General features: G+C 34.8%; 1 protein-coding gene across 1 annotated transcript; it reads left to right on the top strand.

Annotated features, from left to right (window-relative positions):
* Positions 1–12196: 12196 nt before the first annotated feature.
* On the top strand, positions 12197–23315 carry LOC140747396 (gustatory receptor for sugar taste 64f-like). Its single transcript, XM_073079827.1, has 11 exons — positions 12197–12310; positions 12843–12987; positions 13354–13472; positions 15573–15752; positions 16179–16327; positions 17260–17382; positions 17978–18132; positions 20107–20151; positions 22430–22604; positions 23017–23106; positions 23181–23315. The coding sequence occupies exons 1-11, from the start codon at positions 12208–12210 to the stop codon at positions 23313–23315; spliced, it is 1419 nt and encodes a 472-aa protein (XP_072935928.1). The 5' UTR covers positions 12197–12207.
* The last annotated feature ends 467 nt before the right edge of the window (positions 23316–23782 follow it).

Here is a 23782-nt window from a genome sequence, read left to right as displayed (position 1 = left end):
CACGATATAATTGACCGTTTAGGCGACCTCTAAGTCTTTATTTTATAAATGAAAAAAAATATGTAGACTAGGAGTAACAAACGACTTGAGAGGATTTTTTTTATTCTCTGTTTCGTATCAGACTATTTAATTATGAAGAAACACATTTTAATAATTAAACAAAACGAACAGATAATTCTCTCGCCTCATTAACAATGAAAAAGTTTGTTTGAGCTGCGTTGGCATTTTTTCATTAGAGCGTTTGTTAGAAACATAGAATGGAATTCAAATAGACAAGGCATGTAGGAGAAATATTTAGAACATACAGCGAATTTTTTCGAATTTTATTTTTGATTTTTGTTCGTATTGTGTCTTTAGATGTTTTGTACACAATCACGTTTGGGTGGTTTCATCTTATATATAAAGTTCTCGTGTCACAATGTTAGCTACCGTACTCCTCCGAAACGGCTTTACCGATTTTCGCCAAGTTTTATATGCATATTCAGTAGGTCTGAGAATCGGCTACTATCTATTTTCATACCCGTAAGTGATAAGGGTTGTTTACCCTTAACATTTTTTATTTATATGGCAACACAACGTTTGCCGGGTCAGCTAGTAATTCATAAGAATTTTGTTAGCTCTTTATCTTTTTACTAGGCAGAGGGTAATGTTTTTCTAGCGTATGTATGCTCATTCTTTGGCACGTCCTACAGCCCAAACGGCTTGATGGACTTAACGTCATAATGTAGTGTTGTTGGATTTGTCTAAATTCTGGGAGTAACAACTGCATTTTATAGCAGTCGTATTAGTCAACATTATTCTATACCTATGACACTATTAATGTCGATAAAATTGCTCAACTGTATCGATAATCGGTAAAGCTTAGAGGTAATTTCCAACTGCCTCTGTAGCCGTTCAGTTAAAGCCTATCGCGCAATTTCATGCAATACTCGCCACAGTTCAATTTTAAATGAAGCCACACCGCTTTAGGCTAGCACGGTAGATTGCAACATTGTGTATTAATAGGTGATACATTGCAGCAATTCAAGATTTTCAATACGATACTATTTATGACGATAATAGCAATTTCTATTCTTAAATCAACATTTTGATGATGTTCTAAATCTTTAAATCCTTCTTGTCATGAACAAGCAAGATAAATGAGCTTCCTTCTAAGGTATTCCCGGAGCGCTATGACATGGGGCTCTTCTAAAAAGGTGCAAAAAGAGCACTCATCTAAAGCCGGCGATGCAGTGGCGATTCCTCTGATGTTACAAATGCCCATAGGCGGCGTTGACTTCTTTCCATCAGGTAGTACGTCTGCTTGATTGTTGGGTTAAACAATAAAAAATCTATGATATTCCCTTTCCTATGAACCTATCATTGCATACTTATAATTAATTTATACGGATATTATAAAAATAAGGAAATTTCTTAAGAAGTCCTAAAGTTTAATTAAAGAGAGATAAAGTATCCATGTGATTTTATGGACATTTTTTAAACGGCTAGTTCTATAAAAATGAAGCACGATTCTTAAATAATTTCTGGATTTGCTATGCTTGGGAGCAAGACATATCTACTTAATGATAGTTCTCTGGTAAAAAAGCTTAGGAAAAACTGAGATAACAATTTATCAGACGGAGAGGACCACGACAATTTGTCTAATTTAACGTATTCGAGAATTCCTTGTGATAAATTAAATTAAAAGTAATATTCAATTCGAACTCAAGATGGAATTATTTTAGATTTTTCCTGTTTTTATGATTGGGGATTGTGGGGAAAATGAATATTCATTGAAATTTTCTAGACAAATTTAATTAATAACCAGCTACTTCCAAAATATTGTGAAGAGGTTAATATGGATTCCGATTGTTTCATTTCCCATGCAATGGGTGACAAAAAGAATCCAGGGGGCCTACAACCATCTTTTAAAAACCATCATAGTTCAGGAAAGTTTTATTTCAATATTGCATCAACATTATTTTGTTTTGTACCACGACCTCCTTAAAACAGAAAAATATTCCGTCATACGCAATTGAACAAACTTAAGCCCTTATTCATTTTTCGCTTATCCATTGTATAAAACCAACTGGAAATGTCATATTTTGCTTAAAAAGTTAAATTTCCTGCAAAAGGAATGAATAATTTCGACCTACATAATACAAAACTGCTTACTGTAATGTTATAAAAACAATCTTACTCTAACGAGGTCGTGGTACGAAATTTTACCGTGTGATCAAAATAATATTGTTTAAAGAGATGGTAGTAACCCCCTAGGAAATGTTGCGACTTCTTGGGAAGTTAATTTATTTGTATGTCTGTAACATTGAACGGGTCTAACACGAACAAAAAAGAATTCCACTATCACAATGTGGAATAATGCAATATTATCGTATCGTATCGTAAGACAGACATGCAAACACGTGCCGTGCCTGACAATCATAATTTTACACATTAAAATTTGTCCTGACTAACCAATTCATCACAAATCCTAAACTGCGGAAGTTTGAAGGTGGTAGAACCCTTTGTGGTTCGACTCCGGCGGCACCACCGCCACACCTATTTCTACTTAATAACAGCAGTGTTAGGCGCTGCTGTGTTCCAGTTTGAAGGGTGTGGTAAGGGAGACAGACTTTTCCGAAGCGTTCCAGCTTAGTCCTCAGGGGTAGCGGCGCATCTGTGGCCGACCTCAGGTAGGAATATCTAATCCTATCTGGGGTTGATTACAGATCCATGGGCGGCAGTAGCCACTTACCATCAGGTGGACTGTAAGCTCGTCTGTTACTCCTATATTATAAAAAAAAGATAGCGTGAAATTTAGACTAAAGATTGCTTTGATGTAGGCACCCAATGAGGGAGAAATTTGTTATTTCACCTTTATATTCTAATATAATATAAATATAGCCTATTAGGTAAATCAGTTGAAAAAAGATCCAGTTTTCACGCAAGATCTATTTTACCAGGAATAATTTGTTTTATACCGTAATGCTTACATTACTGTGTGTCATCTAGACAAAGGACACTCTAATAAAATTACAATTTTTTTTCTCGTTACTTACCCTACTTATCGTCACTTACCCTTCCTTACCCTACTTTTTTATAATTTTGGTGTGGCGGACGTGCATGCAGTCCACTGATAGTAAGTGGCCACTACCGCCTATGGACATCCCCAGATAGGATTAGATATACCTACCTACCTGAAGTCGGTCACAGGTGCGCCGCTACCCCTGACGACTAATCTAAAACGCATCGGAGTATGTCTCCCTTACCACGTCCTTCAAACCAGAACACAGCAGCGTTTAACATATTGTAATGAAGTAGAAATAGGTATTGCCGGTGCGGTACGCAGTGGTGCCGCCGGAGTCGAACCATAACGGGTTCTACCACCTTCAGAACTATTACACTACTCATATTACATAGTGTAATGTTTTTCGAGCGTATGTATGTATGTATGTCTCATTTTTTGTCACTCCTTGCAGCTAATACGGCTTGACGAATTTCAGCACATGAGGTGTTGTTGGATTCGTCTAAATTATAGGAGGGACATAGCTGTAATGTATTATTTTTAGGCAGTCGATGTTTTTAATAATAATTGTCCAGTCTAATTTATCTTCCACTAAAACAATAATTATTCTATAATCAATATTCATACGTAGCCAACAATTATAGTTTTGCGTGAATTGATAGCAATCGGCACTGGAATGGAAAATGGCATTCTATCATAAGGGTTAATTATGAGAACATGCCATCATGTCCATTATAGATGTAGGATTAGTTTAATCACCGCTATGAATAATATTGCAACAGTTATGGAGCCAGTGCGTCGAGGAGGGCGCCAAGGTAGGTCTACGTTTCTCATTAAACACATTTCTACTATAAATTATATTAGTGCTTGCAGCTTTTCTCTCGATTTTTTTTCACATTCTTTTTTTTCCAATGTAAAAAACATAGTTAAAGAATGTGGTTTTGCAATGTTAGCACTTTTTTACACTTGCCTCACTAAGATCGGTTTCAGCGAGCTGGTTAATGGATGAAAAGTATTTTAAGTCGAATTAAATATGTCAATAATTATATCGCACATCAGTTGTCTACAAAAATCAGTCCAGAATATGACGTTTTTACAATAAAAAAAAAAACGAATTATTCTTAAACTTTATCTTATCTTTAAGTATATAGGCGTCATACTTTCAATTAGTATGTAATTTTTCTATTATCGAAACCAGTGAAATGTTTAAGGAAGAAATAATATTCTGGACTGATTTTTTTCTAGTCAACCCATATGCGATATACTTTTTGACATATTTAATTTGATATAAAAATCGTTTGATTCATTAACCAGCTCGGTGAAAGTCGTATTATATCGGGATCTTCTACTACCAGTACATCAAGGAGATTAACACTGCCCAAAACCGAAATATTTAAACTCATCGTGGAAATGTCTCCCTGGGGTGACATAAAACCCGAAATCATTTGCGTGTGAAGTGACTGTTATCCTATTTGAGCTAATGTTTGTCCGACTATGGAGGGTAATGTTTTTCGAGCGTATGTATGTGCGTTTTGGCATGCCATGAACAGCTATGGCATGCCACGAACGGCTTTGGCATGCCACGAACGGCTTTGGCATGCCTCGTTGGTTTTACAATTGGTACACCTTTAAAGTTAATAATTTTTAAGCACTCGAGTTTTTTTTATAATCATTACTACTTTAACAGATTTTTTTAAATTCTGTTATACTTGCTCAACATGTTTGACGCCTGGTCAATTTCTCCAAACGAGCATTTTTTAATTACAAACAATAAACCATAATACGAAAGTAATTTTTGTGAAGCAGAGCAACATAAGTTCGAAGTTCGAAATCGCGCACATATCACTAATATAATTAATTTCACTTCAATACCAAACTACCTACACTCACATTCAAACTCGGCGGTAGATAAGTTTGCCAACATTTGGTATGGAGACTAAAGTTATCTAATTAAGAGATGACTCAGTTTTGAATTATCGAGATGTCCCGAATATCGTCTTCAAGGATTAACACTATCTTTGAATACATCTGGACTGGGACGGATTTGGGAGAGCAAGCGGGGCCCTCACAATAGAGAAAAAATGTATAGGTGTCTAAAATTAGAAGTGTCAGCCGCTTTTAATTTTTAACAAGTATTGAATACATTTTATCTACAAACCTGGCGCTACATTTAATTGATACATTATTAAAAAAAAAAACATAATTTGTGGGCAAAATTTTTTTTTCACTTGTCGTTAACTGTCACGAAAATCTTGGGGCCTCTAGACCTGCAAATCCGACCCTGCATATGGATGTCCATAAGTTTTACGCTTTATGTAACTTTACTTACTAGTTTTGTATGCAAAGATATTCGGTAACATCAAACCACTATTGTCCTACTATTGGGTCAATAAGTGACTACGGGTCTTTTCGCATAGTGGAAGGATTTATATTACTGTTATGCTACTGTTATACTAGCAAAAATGGGATAGACTTCACATACCTTTTGCACAGAACTCTCAGGCATGTAGTTCTCTATATTAAGTTTTTTCTACTGTTGTAAGGATAAAAAAATTATGTATAATTCTCATAATATAATATATTTTTTTATAATATAGGAGTAGCAGACGAGCATGCAGTCCACCTGATGGTAAGTGGCTACTGCCGCCCAGGGACATCTGTAATCAACCCCAGATAGGATTAGATATTTCTACCTGAAGTCGGCCACAGATGCCGCGCTACACATGAGGACTAAGCTGGCTAAGCTAAGATTAAAGCCTTGGACTATCACTATTTTTGTAACGAATATTAGGTAGTATCAAGAATTTAAAAGAACATTTAGAAATAACACTTAAAAAAGCCCTATAAATCCATAATCCTAGAAATTGTATGAGTTTTAAATTATGTGGTTAAAGTGTGCTGAATATGCAATAGTTTATGTGTTTATGGTCGAGAGCGCTGCACAATACGGCCCTCATGAAAACAATGCAGGAAAATAAATTTACTCCGGCTTAATGCTATAAATCTTGGAGGTTTTTCGAGCATGCCTGTCTATATAGGCAATTATATCTGCGATTATTTTTGCAAGTAGACTCGCCCCTTAGGGCTCGAACACAAAACTGCGATGCGACGCGATGCGAATTCGCAACGCAGAAAATTGCGATGCGAATTGCTGCGATGCGATATCGTGCGGCGTAGCGTCTCTCAGGGTGACCAACAACAACAACCACTGTGCGATGCGAATCAATTCGCAAGTTCTTGCGATGCGTCGAGGGAGCTCGCAGATTTTTGCGATGCGACGTCGCATCGCAGTTTTGTGTACGAACCCTTAGTGGTCTCAATCTAGAGCTAGAACTGGCATAACTATTTCTGCCTACTAACAACAGTGTTAAGCGCTGCTATGTTCCACTTCGAAGAAAGACGTACTCATTCGAGGCGTTCCAGCTTAGTTTTCAAAGGCAAGGGAAACATACTTATTTTAGGCGTTTCAACTTAGTCCTCAGAGGTGGCTCCGCGTCAATGGCTAATCTGATCGTTGATTACAGATGTCCATGAGATGCATAGGCACTTACTATTGGGTGCTATGCAAGCTTGTCTGCTACTTCACTATTAGTTAATTACGAGGGCGGTTTACGGAAATCCATGCTATTAAGTTAGGATTAAAACTACTTCGCATAATCCGTGACTAATATGTATGGTACGTATCCCTAGGTGGTGATATGTATGGTGGTATATATATATATATATATATATATATTTTGCATCTGCACACATCTTTTATGGGAGGGAGGGTGGTACATACTGCATGGTTTAAAATAGTACCGTCATACATGTTAGTAGCGGATTGTTGCGAAGTAGTTTTAATCCTAACTTAATACTTCACTATTATTATACAAGTTTATTTTTCTAGGCTACATCTGCGATTATACTTCACCGCAGTAACAATTAAGTAACTTCGCTCGCGGATAAAGTTGAACTTTCAAAATCTTTCAGTTCGCGGATCTAATTAAATTAAGATGGAGATAAAATAAGTTAAAATTCAAGGAAGTTTGGTCTTAGTTCTTTCTCAGATCTCATTAGGTCAGGTAAAGTTAGCTTTTTCTGTAATCTGATACTAAATTTAAAATTCGTTTTCTTTTACATTGTGTACTTTTGTTTCATTCAAATCTATATACATATATAAATGAATGTTTGTATATTATAGAATGGCAAACTATGCATTTGAGCAGGTGATGATTTTTAGCAAAGTTGTTGTGCATGAGCCCACGAAGGTTTCTGAGTTGGTATGACCAATTTTCGACAGATAGCACCACTTTCGTTACAATGAAGGTACAAATTTTCAGTTACATACATTATTATTTTCAAAACCTGGGCGAAGCCGCGGGCACTATTAGTATTTTTATGTTGGGTGGGTGCAGTTATGTCAATTGTCTGAAGTGCAATTCTACCATAAAATATGCCCTGTACGATTAATCTTACTTTTATTATTAAAAATTAAAACTGACTTAAAAAGACATTTAAAATACGAGATATCTTAAAAATACATTAAAAACACTTTCTAACATTTTGGCAACCGTGGGAAAAAGTACCTAAATACTGGAATTTTATGGGATTTCAGTTAAGAAAGACATTATAATAAATATTTACATTATAATAAATAATTACATTATTATAAATTGAATTAATTTATTTCAATAATTTTGAACTCTTATCCCGTGGTCCTCATCGTTATCTATCATCACCCATCTCGGTGTACTTACGTGAAATAATCTTCTATATCTTAAATTTTCGCCCGAGACCTATAAAAATATTTAACATCAAACATTTTTTAGCTTAGGTGTAGTAGAATAACATTTTAGCGGCAAATACTATGCTAGGGATATTGTGTAATTGGATTTAGAATAATATATTATATTAGCATCTGCCTGCGATAGCGCTTGCGTTAACAATTGAGCCCATTGGTTCCTATTGCTTGAACAACACGTAGCTCTGTGTCCAGTATTAATAATCAATCTGTCTTATGTTTTTACCAAACACTCAATTTATTTTGATTTATCAATTACTACAAATTTTCAAATTTCAATGTTTAGGCAAAATGTGGTAGATTGGAAATTAATTTCAGGCGTAAGTGGTTGATGCGACGCATATGCATGGATATTCACCACATACCATCAGGTGGACTGCAAGCTGGTTTCTTCATCATTTATCTATTAGTGTCCCACTACTGGGCACGGGTCTCCTCTCATAATGAGAAGGATTAGGCCATTGTCCGTCGCGTTAGCCAAATGCTTATTGGTAGACTTCACATACCTTTGAGATGTTTTTGTTTATAAAATCTCTTAGGTTTGTAGGTTTCCTCACGATGTTTTCCTTCACCGTTTAAGCAAGTGATAATTAATTTCTAAGCTACTTTCTTACTTTAAGCTTATATTTAAAAATTAAACGAAGTGCTGTTTATTTTTTACCTTAAATTGTGTGTAAGTACTCTCTTGTATATTACTAGTTCGTCGGTAATTCAAATTGGTATTTATGGTTCTTCTCGTATGTAGATTATGCAGAGGTATGATACGTCTTCTCTCTATATTACCAAATTCTTCAGAGCTGGCACAACAGCCAACAAATTCGTGACAGAAAACTGTAAAAATATGCAGGAGAAATATTTTAGAAAGCATTTCGTGAGCTAGATTACGTGAGGTTATATAAATATGGTAGGACTGATGTGAGATAGGTTTTTCGTGTGTATTTTATTTGTGCGAAAAAAATTGTCGGAATGGTAGGTATATTGGAGAATATATTAAGTAATTGTAGCATGTAGCTGTGCTCGCGGCTCCGCTCGAATTAGTTGCTACCATTGCATAACCCGTGTTGCTGCGCGATTTTCCGACATAATCTAAAATTATTACTGTATATTATATGCTAGTGATAATCTTACTTTACAATTTACAATTTTGAAGGTGATAGAAGTGATTAAAGACCTCATTTATTTCGTGGTTTCAACAATGTCGTTGGTACTTATTTCATGTCATAAACCTATTATAGTATATGACATTTACACATATTATTTTCTACAAAGTAGTTTATACCCAAAAATAATCTTAAAGCGACCAATCTCCTAGTGAATCTATCTGCAAACTCCAGACGTCTAAAAACGCTATGCTTAATTATTTTGATACTATTTGGTATATAAACCATCTCAAACACTCTATCCACACATTTGAATTTGTGACGGTTTGTTGCAGCTTGTCAAGCGTGTGGACGCGTCATGAATATCTTGACCGACGAATTCATTTGTCGTTTAAAAATACCATACAAACTTACACTTACGTACCGTTTTATTTTATACCCACTTATCAGGCTTGTCAGCGCATTCGGTATAAAATCTTTACGACGGACATTTGATATTTCCTGGAGTTGGGAAATAGTTTATAGCGGCGTAAAGTGAACGATACGAGTATGTTGCCGTTCTCCATTTCACCGAAGGATTTAAGAGTTTAAAATTCGAATTTCGTTTAAAATATTCTTAACAATCTGTAACAAAAACCTGTTTAAAAATATACAGTTTAAGACATTTATTTCTCATTCGGATACAATTCATTTAACATGAGAAATACAAATTAGAACATATGTAGGTACGGTACAGACAGTATTATAAAAATCACAACAATGAGGAAGTATAATTAAATATACATGCACTAATTACATATTGGTTTACAATAGCCAGTGGATAGCAAGTGTAGTTGATTGCACAGTTAAATAAATATTATAAACATAGTTATTCTAGCAATGTGATAATTAAATTGAAGAGTCGGTTATTAAAAAAATATGACTGTGCTATTTAAATTTTAATGGTAATTTGTAAATGGATATGTTTGTGAGCATAATAATTTTATAATAGGGTCTTTAATTAATTTTGTAACAAGTGATAAGGCTATGTTTGAACACTGAAATATTTATAACATATCTAGATTTTTCTGGTCTGAATCCGTATTTTTTGTGTTGGAGTGTTTCTTTGTTCCTTTGTGAATCACACAAATATGGTTTAATTTTATATGAACAATTTTATTTTACATTCTGAGAGCATACGTATAATCAGACTTAAACTCTGTCATATGTTTGAATAAGATCCGTTTGGCAGAAGATTTAGCTTGACCTCACTGTAGTACGGAGCATAATACTCACAAGAGGTCAGATAAAATGGTCAATACGTAAAATATTAAAAATAAATTATCTGAAATCTATCACTACTAACTCTGGTTTAATCACTTCCTAGTTGTCCAGTAGCAAAATAGTAAAGAATTGATTATCAATGACTGTACAAGTGTACAAGGACATACTATGACATATCATGAAGATTGTACGAGTATTTCCGTTAATACATAAGTAAATGACCTTTCAATTAATCATACAGTTCAACCGGTAAATTTCAATCAAACAAATCCTTAATTGCCGGAATATCAACGATTATTTAAATAAATGACTACAAAGTATTCGTGTACTATTAAGTGTCAATAAAAAAATCAATAGCTGATCAAATCTGATTCCAATTCTGAGGACACGAACTATTATCGTGGTAGCACACGCGACATAAAGTTTATTATGACCGAAACATACGACTTTTACAACTGACGACAACGATGCGACAAAGCTTAAAAGTGAATACTATCTTGTGATAATTTTGTAAAGACTTAGGTCTAAAGTCACATTATGTAAGATCTTTTTATAATTTTGATTTGTATATTCGTAGTTAAGTATCATAATTGTATTCTTCAAATATATGTATAGTGTATACAATGCCAGTATCGCATCAATTTGTGTGTGTGGCCATACTCTTGAATATAATTATGTTTGTACGTATCGAAGGTAGTGTTACAGCAAAGATAAGTGCCATTATCTTAGAAGTATGAATTCACTTGTCATAATTACCGTCCTCACTAACTAAACACTGGAGATTGTAATGTTTTGAGATTCGAAATCACGTTGACATTTAACAAAATACTACTACATTCATCTGCTATAGATTATTTACATAAATTAAATACAGAGTTATACTTTATCTTTAGAATCAACTTTGAGAAATGAAGAAGTGTCCGAAGGTGACGTAGTCAATTTTAGAAAATTCGGAAGAAGTTATGAAATATTCAGTCGTGGTCGTGAAGAATAAAAGTCCTTAACCGCCCACGTTCTTTCCATGGAACAGAGTATCGGGACAGTTAAATGACTGCCTTCCTTCCTTATTATTATAGTGTTTTCCATTCTCGTTCTTCGAATGTGACGAGTATTTATTGACCGGTGTGAGGTGTTCCGTATGTTTGCGGAGAAAATATTTTGAAAAACGTTTGGACTTTCGTTTTGATTGATAGTTTGTGATTTTAGTTAATGTTTATTTGGACAAGTAATTTTGGTTTGTGGAAGTAATATGTGCAATTTTTGACAGAAGTGCCAAAGCAACATACAAGGTTATACATGATTCTCAATAAGAACCAAGTCGAAATACTTGAAACTTGTGCTTTCATAAAATGAAGCTCGTTGAAGTAGTCGTTTATTAGATTTGCATTCATTACTACGATTGCTGCTATTAATAGTTTGAAATACGAAAGAGAAGAGAAAATTCGTGTAACTTTAGAATTTAAAGAATTACGAATACTTAAAAACAAATGTCAATTAACACATTTTAGTAAAGTATCTTACAGCCATATATATTTTGACACTTAAGCTCAAAAAGTGGTCAGATGTATTATACTTTACCGCATAGAAAGAGCCTGATTCGTGGATGACATTTGTTACATAAACAGGAGTATACTCTATAATTTAAGCCTAGAACATAGATTGAGATTCATTATTTCATTATCATCATCAATATTATCATCATTATTATTACTCATTATTTATATGTATTCCGTGGCCGTGGATCCAGTCATAACTTTGTAAAAAATAATAGCACAAATTGGTTGACATCTCTTTTAAATTTTGTGCTATATAATTCACGTATATATGTACTATATGAACATACACAAAGCCCGGCGCGCGCCTGTCACACACACATGATTAATCATAAATCAGAATTGTATGTTCATTCTGCTATGCGAAATCTGGTTCGTAGAATTCTCTTAAAAAGTAATGTATTTTGATTTTCGCGACATTTTCAGGCGCTTTAGATTTTACTGCGGAACGCTAAAGGCTGTCGCATAAACAAGTTAGTCGACCACAAACAACACCTCCCACCAATGTTTGTGGTGAAGCGCACAGATTTCACAGTGATACAGATAGTGGGTAATAAGGATATGGGGCAAAAGAGGGATAACACTAGTTACTGGATTCCTGTTAAAAGTAAGTATCTGAATTTATTTTATAAGACTGAAGTAGCAAGCGGACGTCACTGCCGCCTATGGACTTCTTCTACCTCCATATAGTGCTTAGTGCATAGTATTAAACTCCATGCCAATTAGAGATGCGTAGTCGCTACTACCACTCTTCTTCTTCTTCTAGAAGATGGGAATAGCAAACGAGCTTGCAGATCACCTGATGGTAAGTGGTCACTTCCACTCATGGTTGTCTGTGTCCAACTCGAATGAACTAAAGTCATCACAGATGCATTGCCACTGTTAAGAACTCTGATGGACGGCATATATCTCAGTCAGTCGACATCCACACTATTCCACCGAAAAGCAGAGCTGCTTCACGCTAGAAATAAGTATAGTGATTGTTTCTCCCTGGTCGAACCATAAAGTATCGATAATGCCTAGCTATTTTTCCACTGCTGGCTAGTATTCTCACCTTACAAGTGAGAGATAATAGGCAATAATTTCAAGTACTTAGAGAAGACGTTTACTTAACATATGAATCGTATGATTATTTCCAGAGAACAAGGTACACACAACTGTAGTGAAGCCAGCAAAGGATCCAGCCACCTTCCAAGCGTCGTTACGAGCGACGCTGATTATAGGGCAGACGTTCTCGTTGATTCCTGTAGATGGTGTGTTCAGTAATAAGGCTTCTGATGTGAGGTGGGTAATGTTAGATGATTCTTTGTTGTATCAAAATAATGAATATAAAGACCAATTAGTTTCATGTATACATAATAAGGGAAGGGACAAAGTAAGGTTAACAATGACAAGAAGTAAATATAAAGTGCTGGTAGTGACATCAATAAAAATTACCTAAAATGGAAGTAAGGTGGTGAAAGTAGATTGTTTAAGTTACACGGCAGTTATAAAGTTGTAATCTCTTTTTAAAACGAAATAGAAGAAAGCAAGTAAACAAAGTAGAAGACACATAGGTAATAAGTCATTTTCATATTTGAAAAATCCAGCATAATTATCATTTCTGTGCATATTGGCTATTTATTTTTAGATTGTTGTTTCTACTTCTAGATTTGTGTGGTCGTCATGGAAATGTCTCTATTCATTACTATCTCTGTTGGGACAAATCTTCTTAACCATAATGTGTATACATAAGGTTGTTCATTCGGTCACATCTCTGAACGCTACAAGTAAGTAAAAATCACATTAAGACATAAAATTAATTTTGACATGAATGACTTTTCTCTATTTCAATATCCATATGATTTGCGTGTCCAACCAGGTTTATCACAATACTCTAATCTCAAGTCTAATAATAATCAACTGTTAACATATTTTGTCTACATCTAAAATCACCTATAAACTGGAAGGTGGTTGGACCCTTTGTATTTCGACTCTCGACCATTACAACATCGTTTTTTGCCTAATGACAACACTAAATGTGTGGTAGGGTAAGTGTACACCTACTTATTTGAGGCGTTTCAAGTCCATAGGGCAGTGACTATTACCATCAGGTGGACTACATGCTCGTTTGCTACTTCTATATTGTAAAACTTGATTTACAGAAAAACAAAAAAATGTGAATTGAGTCGTTCCATCAGAAGTGGAACACAGAAAACGCTTTAAAATTCAAACATTTATAAAAATGGCTAGTCAAAGCTAAAACAATAAAAGTTAACTAACCGACAGTACAATTGAGCTCTTATCTCGCGTCCCATTCGTTAGCAATAGTGGCATCAATTAAATTGTGTTAAAATATAAAATATTTATAAATAAAAGTTGGATTTTATTCAAAGTAACGTTACTGAAAACAATCGTTGGTAATCAAAGCTTGAATAAATTGCAAGTAATCAACGAGCATCAATTTTTGAAAAAAAAATATGAAATATTTAAGAAACGGATACATGGTTTGTTTTATGAACTGAAAGTCACTGCTGGCGTTGACCCTTTCTGACGACTTTCTGTAAAATGTTCTGGATGTGGATGCTGGCTGGCTCATATAAAATGTGACTATTTCAGTCCTTTAGAGTGGCAACGAATCTGTTATCACAGATGCGAACCAATTCTCTAAGGAATTTATCACAATGATCCATGGGCGGTGGTGACCACTTACCATCAGGTGGACTGCTAGGTTAGGCTACTTCAAAAATATACATATATATAAATATGATGCCTTGCACAACACAAATACTCCGTTGTTGTACATATATAGGTAATCTTGGGATCAGATAGTTATACGCACAGTCTAAAACTTTTGTTGGTACCAAATGTCCCTATCAAAAGCTGTAGACACATCTAGTAACATCGACTTGCCGGTGCAAGTCTCGTCGAGTCTTATAATAAATGTAATTCTAATTTAAATAATATGAATAAAAACATAAGTAAACAAAATTGTGATGTAGAACCACATTTTAAAAAACTGAAATTGTTCTTTTTTAAGCCGTTGTTTTAAACTGAATCTTTCTATAAAGAGAACCAGTGGCTTAAAAATAAAATAAGACTTTACCGTCAAAACGCATGGACCGGGAAAAAATAAAGAAAAATCTTTGCAACCACCGCACATGGTTTTCTGCAAAATCGCTTGGCTAGTCGTGAATTCGGTTTTAAATAAATGATTGCATTCATTTGAAATGAATAAAATGGAAAAGAAATACGTTTCACGATACATTTTTTATTCTTAGAATAAATGTGGTCTGAGGATCGGCTTACTTATTCTCAGCACAAAATATATTTTTTGTATCTAGAAATAAAAATGGCAATTGTGTAAAGTTCCCGCTGCTTATATTTTTTTCTAAGTAGGTCAGGAGTTTCACATACGTATAATAAATATATTAATAATTTTTATTAAAGCAGCTATTTTTATAGATTTGTTGGCAAATATATCTATGTTGTGTCTCTACCGCATGTTATACGGGTTCATCCACCTTCACCTTGTGTTTGAAAAGCGTCATCAACAAAGCATTACTTCTTTTCTATTAGAATTCTATTAGAAACCCGATGAAGAACAACTTCTGCTGCTGTGTTCTGGTCTGTAACGTGTGGTAAGGGAGACATACTTTTCAGAGGCGTTCCAGCTCAGTCCTCAGGGGTAGGCGGCGCATCTGTGGCTGACCTCAGGTAGAAATATCTAATCCTACCTCGGATTGATTACAGGTGTCCGTGGGCGGCAGTAGCCACTTATTATAAGGTGGACTGCATGCTCGTCTGCTACTCCTATATTATAAAAAAAACTTCCCTTCGGCCCATAACAACACCAAAATGCCACACATGTGAATATATTTTTATTCCAGCTCCTATAATCTTCTACGGCACGACTTGCATAACAATGGTGTTATTTTTCCGGGTAGGCAGAGCTTGGCCAAATTTGGTTCAACATGTGGTCAGGACAGAAGAACTGGATCCAAATTATGACAAAAATCTTGCGAACAAGTGCAACATCACCTGTGTTGTTGTGCTTACTTTGGCATTGTGTAAGTAAACGTTCTCAAAGGTAAGTGAAGTTTAGCAACTTGGATTAAACCAGCGTGGAGGACAATGGCCTTTGTAATTGTATTAAGTATAAAAGAGACTAGAGACCCATTAGAAATTTGGGTTAATTAGAAGTGGTGTCGAGTTTTGAATTTATCAAATCAAAATATTTTAAAATAGCCGCATTGTATTCACATACACTTCTTGTCCAGCAATTTTTGATAATTTAGCAGATTTTTTGAGTACATTTGTTAAAAAATCGTTCAAACCGTGTTGCTCCATTGCTGGCTAGAAGTCGCACCTCACAAGTGAGAGGAGATCTAGATCAATAGCCATACATTAGAAGAAGGTACAGGATCGGTTAGTTTAGGTTAGGTAAGAATAAAAGCATGTGACTTTTTACAAATAACAATGTCATTAATTTTCAGTGGAACACATCTTGTCTTTGTTGTCAGCGTTCGCTGGAGCCATGGTCTGCTATCCAAATGTTCATTTGTATGAGGGATTTGTGAAACATTTTTACCCATGGGTATTCAACTTTCTGCCGTATTCACCGTTATTGGGTATTATAACTCAGGTATAGTCTCTTACACGTTTATATTATTTAACATTTATTTTTGGTTATTTTATGTATATTTTAATACCCAAATAATAATTTGTAATTTTGGGAAAAAACCCTTCATTTACCAAAACGTTCTTGTTTTTTGTAATATAGGCATGATACAAATTATACTTTCATAATATTAACTGTGCCTATAATAATTTACCTTAGCCCATATATCAAGAGACAGAACAGTAATACCCTATCTGTAATAGGAATATTGATTCAATCTTTCGAAAAGTCATAATACACGTGTAGAAAAAATAATTTCTTCGCGTTATGAGATTTACGAAGGACTCCGTAGATCTCATCTTGAGGTAATCCCCTCTTCACTTCTATTATGAAAAATTGGATACTTTTCGACGTTTCATAAAACGAAATGCTGAAGGATCGCGAAATTTCCCAAAAGAAGTGAAATTGTAATGCCATTATTTAATTACGCTGGAATTTAAGTGACTTGAAAATTGAGTTTAAAATGAGGGTGGAACGAATTTTTTGGTTAATATTAAATTAAAAGTGGCCCTTAAATTATTTTGGAACGTTTCGTACTTAATTGAATTTTCAAGCTTTTGTTAACAATTGACGGTCATTTCGTAACTGTATTCTATCAAAAATATGAAATAGGAAAAAATATTAAAAAGGAAGGCGAGCTCAATATTAACATCATGCGTGGTTGTCTACGCTGACAAAATAATTGAGAAAATGGTTCGTGTGATATGTAACACACAATGCTGTCACTAGTTCTTTTTTTAGAACTTGGCTGACACGTATCTAGATATTTTTTCTCATATACTATTCCAAAAGAATTATGAAAATGGTTCATGTAACATGTAACACACATTGCTGTCACCAGTTCTTTTTTTAGAACTTGGCTGACACTTATCTAGATATTTTTTCTCATATTCTAGTTTCTTCACTTCCAATCGACGTTTATATGGAATTTCTCGGATTTATTTGTGATCTGCATGAGCTATTATTTAACATCTCGACTCGATCACGTCAATAAGAAATTATTAGCTGCTCAAGGCAAGGTAAGATAATTGAAATTTACTGACTATTATTGCAATGGTAGCTACTGAAATCAGTAATCAATCAGCATAAGCATTATCAGTATAAGAAACCAAGTTGCAAATGCAATTTGTTTTCTTAATCGGGGGTCTGAAGTTCGAATCCTGGGCGCCTGTAATTTTGCATATTCGTTTGCTTATATAAATACTTATTACTTAGATGGTGAACGAACATATAGTAAGGAAACATTGTCATTACGTGTTTTTTAAGAACTCTCAGTGTCAGACATTACATGTCTGAGACTGAGAGTTCTTAAAAAATGTTTTCAAGGCTATGTGATGTCCTATGTTCAAATGTGCGTTAAACCTCCCTGACTCTGACGGATTACCGAGCCGTGGCATAATAATGGACTGATTAAAACAATTATCGAACACTAAATACAGTAAAATGTAAATTTATCTGTTTCCATTCTATAAACTAAAATTTTCTTCAAATGTGTCTTACTCTAATAAGGCTTATGCCTAGGAGCAGTAATGAGTTAATAACGATATTTGTCTAATACTATATGATATAAAATGTATTATTTTATGTCCGGTAAAACGTTCTATCAATGTGCAGTACTTACCGGAGATATTCTGGAGAACTTCTCGCGAGGAATACGGTCGCGCGGCGCAACTTGTACGGAAGGTCGATGAAGCCATCAGTGGGATCGTATTCATCTCCTTTGCAAACAACCTCTTCTTCATCTGTTTGCAGCTGTTCAACACTTTAGAGTAAGTAAAATTAACTAACTTTCTTGACTTAAGAGAGATCCGAAGTCTCTCAATTTGTAGCCCGAAATTACCATACATTCAGTCAAACGTAGTAAGGTCGAAAGTAATTTTAACTACCTAATGAAAAAGTCTTTTATCTTGAGGAGATATTTTATTAGATCTAGAAATATAAATAGAAGCAAATAAGTATACAGTGGTGGTAAGTCGCCACTATTGCCTTTAACATTTGCAATCAATCAAAATAGGTTAAGAGTATTAAATATATATTAGAGCCTTAAGGTCTTACACGTATGCTTAAGGTCATTGAAGACTAATTTACCCTCGAGCATACTTTAAATACAAATATCACTTAACACCGCTATCACATATTATTTCGATATTAAATAATTCATTATCATTATCTAATAGTCCACAGTAATATACTATTGAGTATTCAAATTCTATATATGCTCTGTATATAATTCTTTTATTCCTCCCTTGATCCCCGCTAATGGTAAAAGCTTTTAGCATAATCTTCTTCGTATTCTCCGACTTAATTCTGATAAAAAATCAGTTTGAACGTTTTGCACTTCCATAATCCTCATAACAAAACTTTACTCCTTAAGTTCTTAGTGTACTCGTGTATGAAATATAATTGTGGTTTAAAATAGGCACGAGTTAAATATCAACCCAATAACAGAGAAAAAATACTAGGTACACGGAGTCTATTACAATCCGTGTCACAGAACGTAAGTAGATAAAACCGCCAGCCTTATCTTCGAAGCCAATCTGCAGACTCGAATCGTGTCAGGATTGATGCTCACAGCGCTGTCATAGGGTTCAAAGAAGTAGGCACGGCCTGGCTTCCTGAGTTTTTACGCACTTCACAAGGCACACACGTTAAACTAGCCCTCGTGAAAAACAGGAGTGAGAGGGCACGTTCTTATTAGTGTTCGAAGGAGGGCACATATAAAATGACTTTACGCCTTCACCGAGCAAACGACAATTAGTCGCCAGAAAAAACGTTAAAAGACAACTTTGACGGATTTTTTACCCATCTAAAAGTTGACAAGAATTGAACAGTGTTACTGATATCAGTTTTATTTTCGTTATAAAAATCACACTCTTCAAAACAGGTCAAATCAGTTTACTTGTCACTGCTGTTATAAGGCAGACATATTATGTATGGTGGTCATGCCGAATTCTTACTACAAACGATTCTATCACCATTCACAAACAAATAAATAAATCGTCATACGCAAATCACAGCGCAATATCATTTTATCATAAATTGGACAATAATGATACTCATTTCAGAATATATGTTGTAACAATCTTTATACATGTACTCGTAAGAATGATTTATGTTATTCTCTCCTAGTGTTAGAAGCACGTAGTAAAGTAATTTCTCTCACGCCGTTCAAATAGCTACAACATAACGATGGAGTAATGTTACGCTTATTCTGCCCTTGTAGCGATTTGCAGACGAAACGTAACATCATTTTTCTAGAAATAAGAGCATTTATTTTGTTATGATGGCATATTTTTGGAATAGCCATACTGTGACCAAAAAAATCTATCGCACTTCCCATGAAAGTCCTTTAGAAACTTTGAAATCTGCGAATAGTCATGCTTCATTTTCATGACTGCTAAGCCAGCTATGTAATAAGCCTATTCTTTAACGTCCATTATTAATAATCTATCTATATCTCCAATGATTTACCTACCAAAGATCGACATTTGACATAACTGTAAAATTGTCTTCAATCTACAAATTGTCAAATTTTGGTCTTTGGCAGGCGGATTTTGGATAGATTGAGGATTAATAACACACGTCAACCACAGTTTGCTGTATTCGTCACAACACTGGAATATAACATAAATATATAGTTATGGTGATGCCAATGTAGTCAAACTATGAAAAATTCTATCTTGTAAATAACTTAAGCCTTGCTTCAACGTCTGAATACTAATCCTAAATTCTTTCATTTACAGGGACGGTATTAAAGGCACTGGAGAATGTAGCAGTAGATCAAAAAAGTGAGTTGCGTTATTATGTAAATCTGATATTTATGTAAATGGATCTAAAAAGCCGAGTAGCAATCATTTCGCACAATTGGGGGAGGCTGGAATCATTTCTTACAACGCGAATTGAAGTACAATGCGAATGATGTAAAGTGCGGATTAGTGGCAAACCCTTGCTGGATATTGTCAAAACTGTCCTATGTTAATGTTTGAGGACGATAACTTATTGTACCATAAGGGTTACTGATAAAGACACTTTTTTGTGGAAATGTGTGAAAAAACGCAAATAGGTATATAACACCTGGGGGGCTAGCCATGTTACAATCTTTGCATTCTATTCGTTTTCTATTCTATTCGTTAGCAAGTTTCATTCTACATATACGATAAGTCTATGGTTAGCGATCACATTTAATATCAATGTGCCGTCAAATACAATATCGTTTGGTTTCTACACCAGCCAAAATACCTACATGGTAATGATTAATTATTTAATAGTAATATTAAAATATAACATCATAATATACATAAAAAATATACCATATTTTATAGTACATGTATTTTGTTAATTAAAACTATTTGCAAAAACTAAACTTAATAATGTCTATGAACGGTAACTATGGTGATTGGTGATTGTTTACAAAGAGCATACAAATTATTGTTTATAGCGATATTACTAATGACAGTAACACCGATTGCATGTAATTTGTGATGTGACCAAAAGAAAATATCTGGACGTCCAACTTCGTCCAATTTACTGGCTCATGGCACGAATGTCTCTCAGCAACAGACTTGACTACTACAAAGTCATACTAAAACCGATATGGTCATATGGACATATGGATCTAAGCTTTGGAGAACCGCATCCAACTCAAACTTGGACATCACACAACGCTTCCAATCGAAAATGCTTCGCATGATAGCTGATGCCGCAGAGACAACAGGGAAAGAGGAAGTGACAAATAAACTAAAATCATATACTTGTCATATAAGGACACCCCAATGGGCTTGCTAGTGAGCTTATGAAATCTACTCAACTACTAAAGGAGAGCTACTCAGGATCTTCTCCCATCGTAGGAGCGGCTTCCGAGGAGGCAATAATTATAAATGGGTATGTCACTGGGTGTATACCATACATGCCATCTCAAGAAATAAACCTCATAACTACCAGCTTTATGCCTAGACAGGGAGATTGCAGAGAAACAGGAGATAATAATGAAAAAAAGGATACGGATATTAATATTATATTTTTCTTTTAAGATTTAAATAAATTGTTTAGTTACAAGTAAATTTATTATGAGAAGGATTAATAATGATTCAATAAAACAGTTAAACTGAGACAATATTTTTATTTAAGCACTGGAATAACTCTAAGTTCTATCCTATCTACTTATCTATTGTATTATATGTTCATATTAATTTAAAATAGAAAAACGTCTGTGCAATTCATTTCTATAATATTTTAGGATACACTAGTTATAGAGAGCCATATTCAAATTTCAACAAATTTAAAGTAGGTATACATTTTCAAATAATCAAAAGTAATTAAAGTCTATAATGCAGTGATAGCGCGTAGTGAAGTGACAAACAGCTGATACAGAATTCGCCATTTTATTAGCGTTTACGTTTTCTACAGGGTCGGCGCGATCGCTCACTATGACATTTATCTTAGAATACGCTTCGCTAACAAATTTGACAAAAAAGTCAAAAGGTTGTCAATAGGTTGTCAAAGGTTGTCATTTGTATGGAAAAAAGCAATGACATGGGCATCGTAGAATCGCTAGCGTTCTATTCTATCGTGTAACTTGGCTACGACTTTTCTACTTCGCTATTTTGATCACGTGATCATTGATAATTTCATACATTTTAGCGTTTCTATAGCGTTTCTACAGCGCAAGCGACTGTAGAATGTCAACTTGGCTAGCCCCCCTGATTGTACAAGTATGTAATCACTGCCGCAAATATATGGACGTTTGTACCAAATCAATCGCAAATCAGAGATTTGTTGCCCTGACAAATATGTTAAACGGCTTGTCCAAGTGAACTCGGAATTTAATGTGTCGGCGCTTGTGTGAGTGCGCTTGTGATTAAGTTCCGTGTATATGCCATCTGTCAATGGTTTCGAAATCTTTCTGTGGTTTCGGAGGCGCTACGTATCTCCTGTTCTCCTTATCATCATCCGTATCTGATCATGCGGTCAGCAGCAATATCGCTCATTGCGTCCCAAGTGAACACAGCATATAATGTTCAAGCGCCTGTTTAATGTGTAATTGCTTATATTTTTTATTACTTTCAGCACAAGCGCCAACATCCTTGGCGGGTACGAAGCAGCGACGTATTTCCTGTTCTCCCTAGTGTACCTGATCACTCGGTCAGCAGCAGTCTCTCTCATCGCGTCACAAGTGAACACCGCATCGAATGTGCCGGCGGCTGTGCTGTATGATGTGCCCTCACCTGTATACTGTGTTGAAGTAAGTTTGTTTATTTATTTATCTTTTTTTCTGAGTAAAGCAGTTGTTACACAAGCTTTTTATTTTTTATCCCTAGGACGTCGTCTATAATAGTCGTCTTGGGTTGTGTAAAAATTCTTTAATAGTATTAGAGATACAGAAATAGACGCTAACAACTAGATACGCTTTCACAAATAGATAGCTAATACTAACTAACGTATTCCCTTTTGATTATTCTCAACGTTAATTTTATTATTGCTCCCTCCAAGGTAACTGGTTTGATGGCCAGCTTTCAATGACACATAGCAATTAAGTAAGAAGTAGCAAAAATATTTTGAAATCACACGTTTGATAATGAGACAGTTTCAACATCTTAAATACTTTTTTGGGATTATCACTATATTATTTAAAAAGATGATATTTTATTTTCCAGGTACAAAGATTTCTTGATCAAGTAAATGGAGACAAGTTAGCACTAAGTGGTTTACAGTTTTTCAGCGTGACTCGAAGCTTACTTCTAACGGTAAGTAATATAGTTCTAGCTTAAGTAATCTTACCGTTTAGATATCATTGGATTATGTGTAAACTGTTTTTTAGGTTGCAGGAACTATAGTAACGTATGAGCTAGTGATGTTCCAGTTCAATTCACCATCACCGACGCCTGCAACAGCTGTAACAACTGCTCTCTCGAACATTACCATCACTACAACATCTGTACCTTTATCGTTATAATCGCAAACAATTCAGATATTCTTAATAAATGTTTCGTTGTTGAAGTTGTCCATCTGTTTCCTCATATTTCTACGATTCATTAAAAATATTATACTACTCCCCCTCAGATGGGCTACCTCATTATGAGACTAATTAATTGTATCAAACAAGGAAAACTTGGTGCACAACTCTCAAGGTTCTGGTGTTTGTCTACTTATGATTGTTGGTGCAAAAGATGTTAGGGAATAAAAATCTACACCTAATTTGTTGTTAAAAAGTCCGTCACAAGATTTCTTCCTGAAACCAAAAAAGTTCTCAACACATCAAATCCTGAACCAAAAACCAAAAAACGAGCAGTAGCTATTAGTAAATGAAAGAAACTCAGCTGCCGAGGGTCCATTGAATATCTTTTGGCGAGTGAAAACTTTCCGAACAAAACTCCGTACAAATTACAGAAAATACATTTCGAAGCCTTTCGCATGAAAAGC

Source organism: Epargyreus clarus, unplaced genomic scaffold (assembly GCF_041222505.1).
Source record: "Epargyreus clarus isolate Ecla_fem2 unplaced genomic scaffold, WU_Ecla_fem_2.2 ptg000014l, whole genome shotgun sequence".
NCBI lineage: Eukaryota > Metazoa > Arthropoda > Insecta > Lepidoptera > Hesperiidae > Epargyreus > Epargyreus clarus.
Note: the sequence above shows the minus strand (reverse complement) of the source record. Positions and strands in the feature narration are given on the sequence as shown.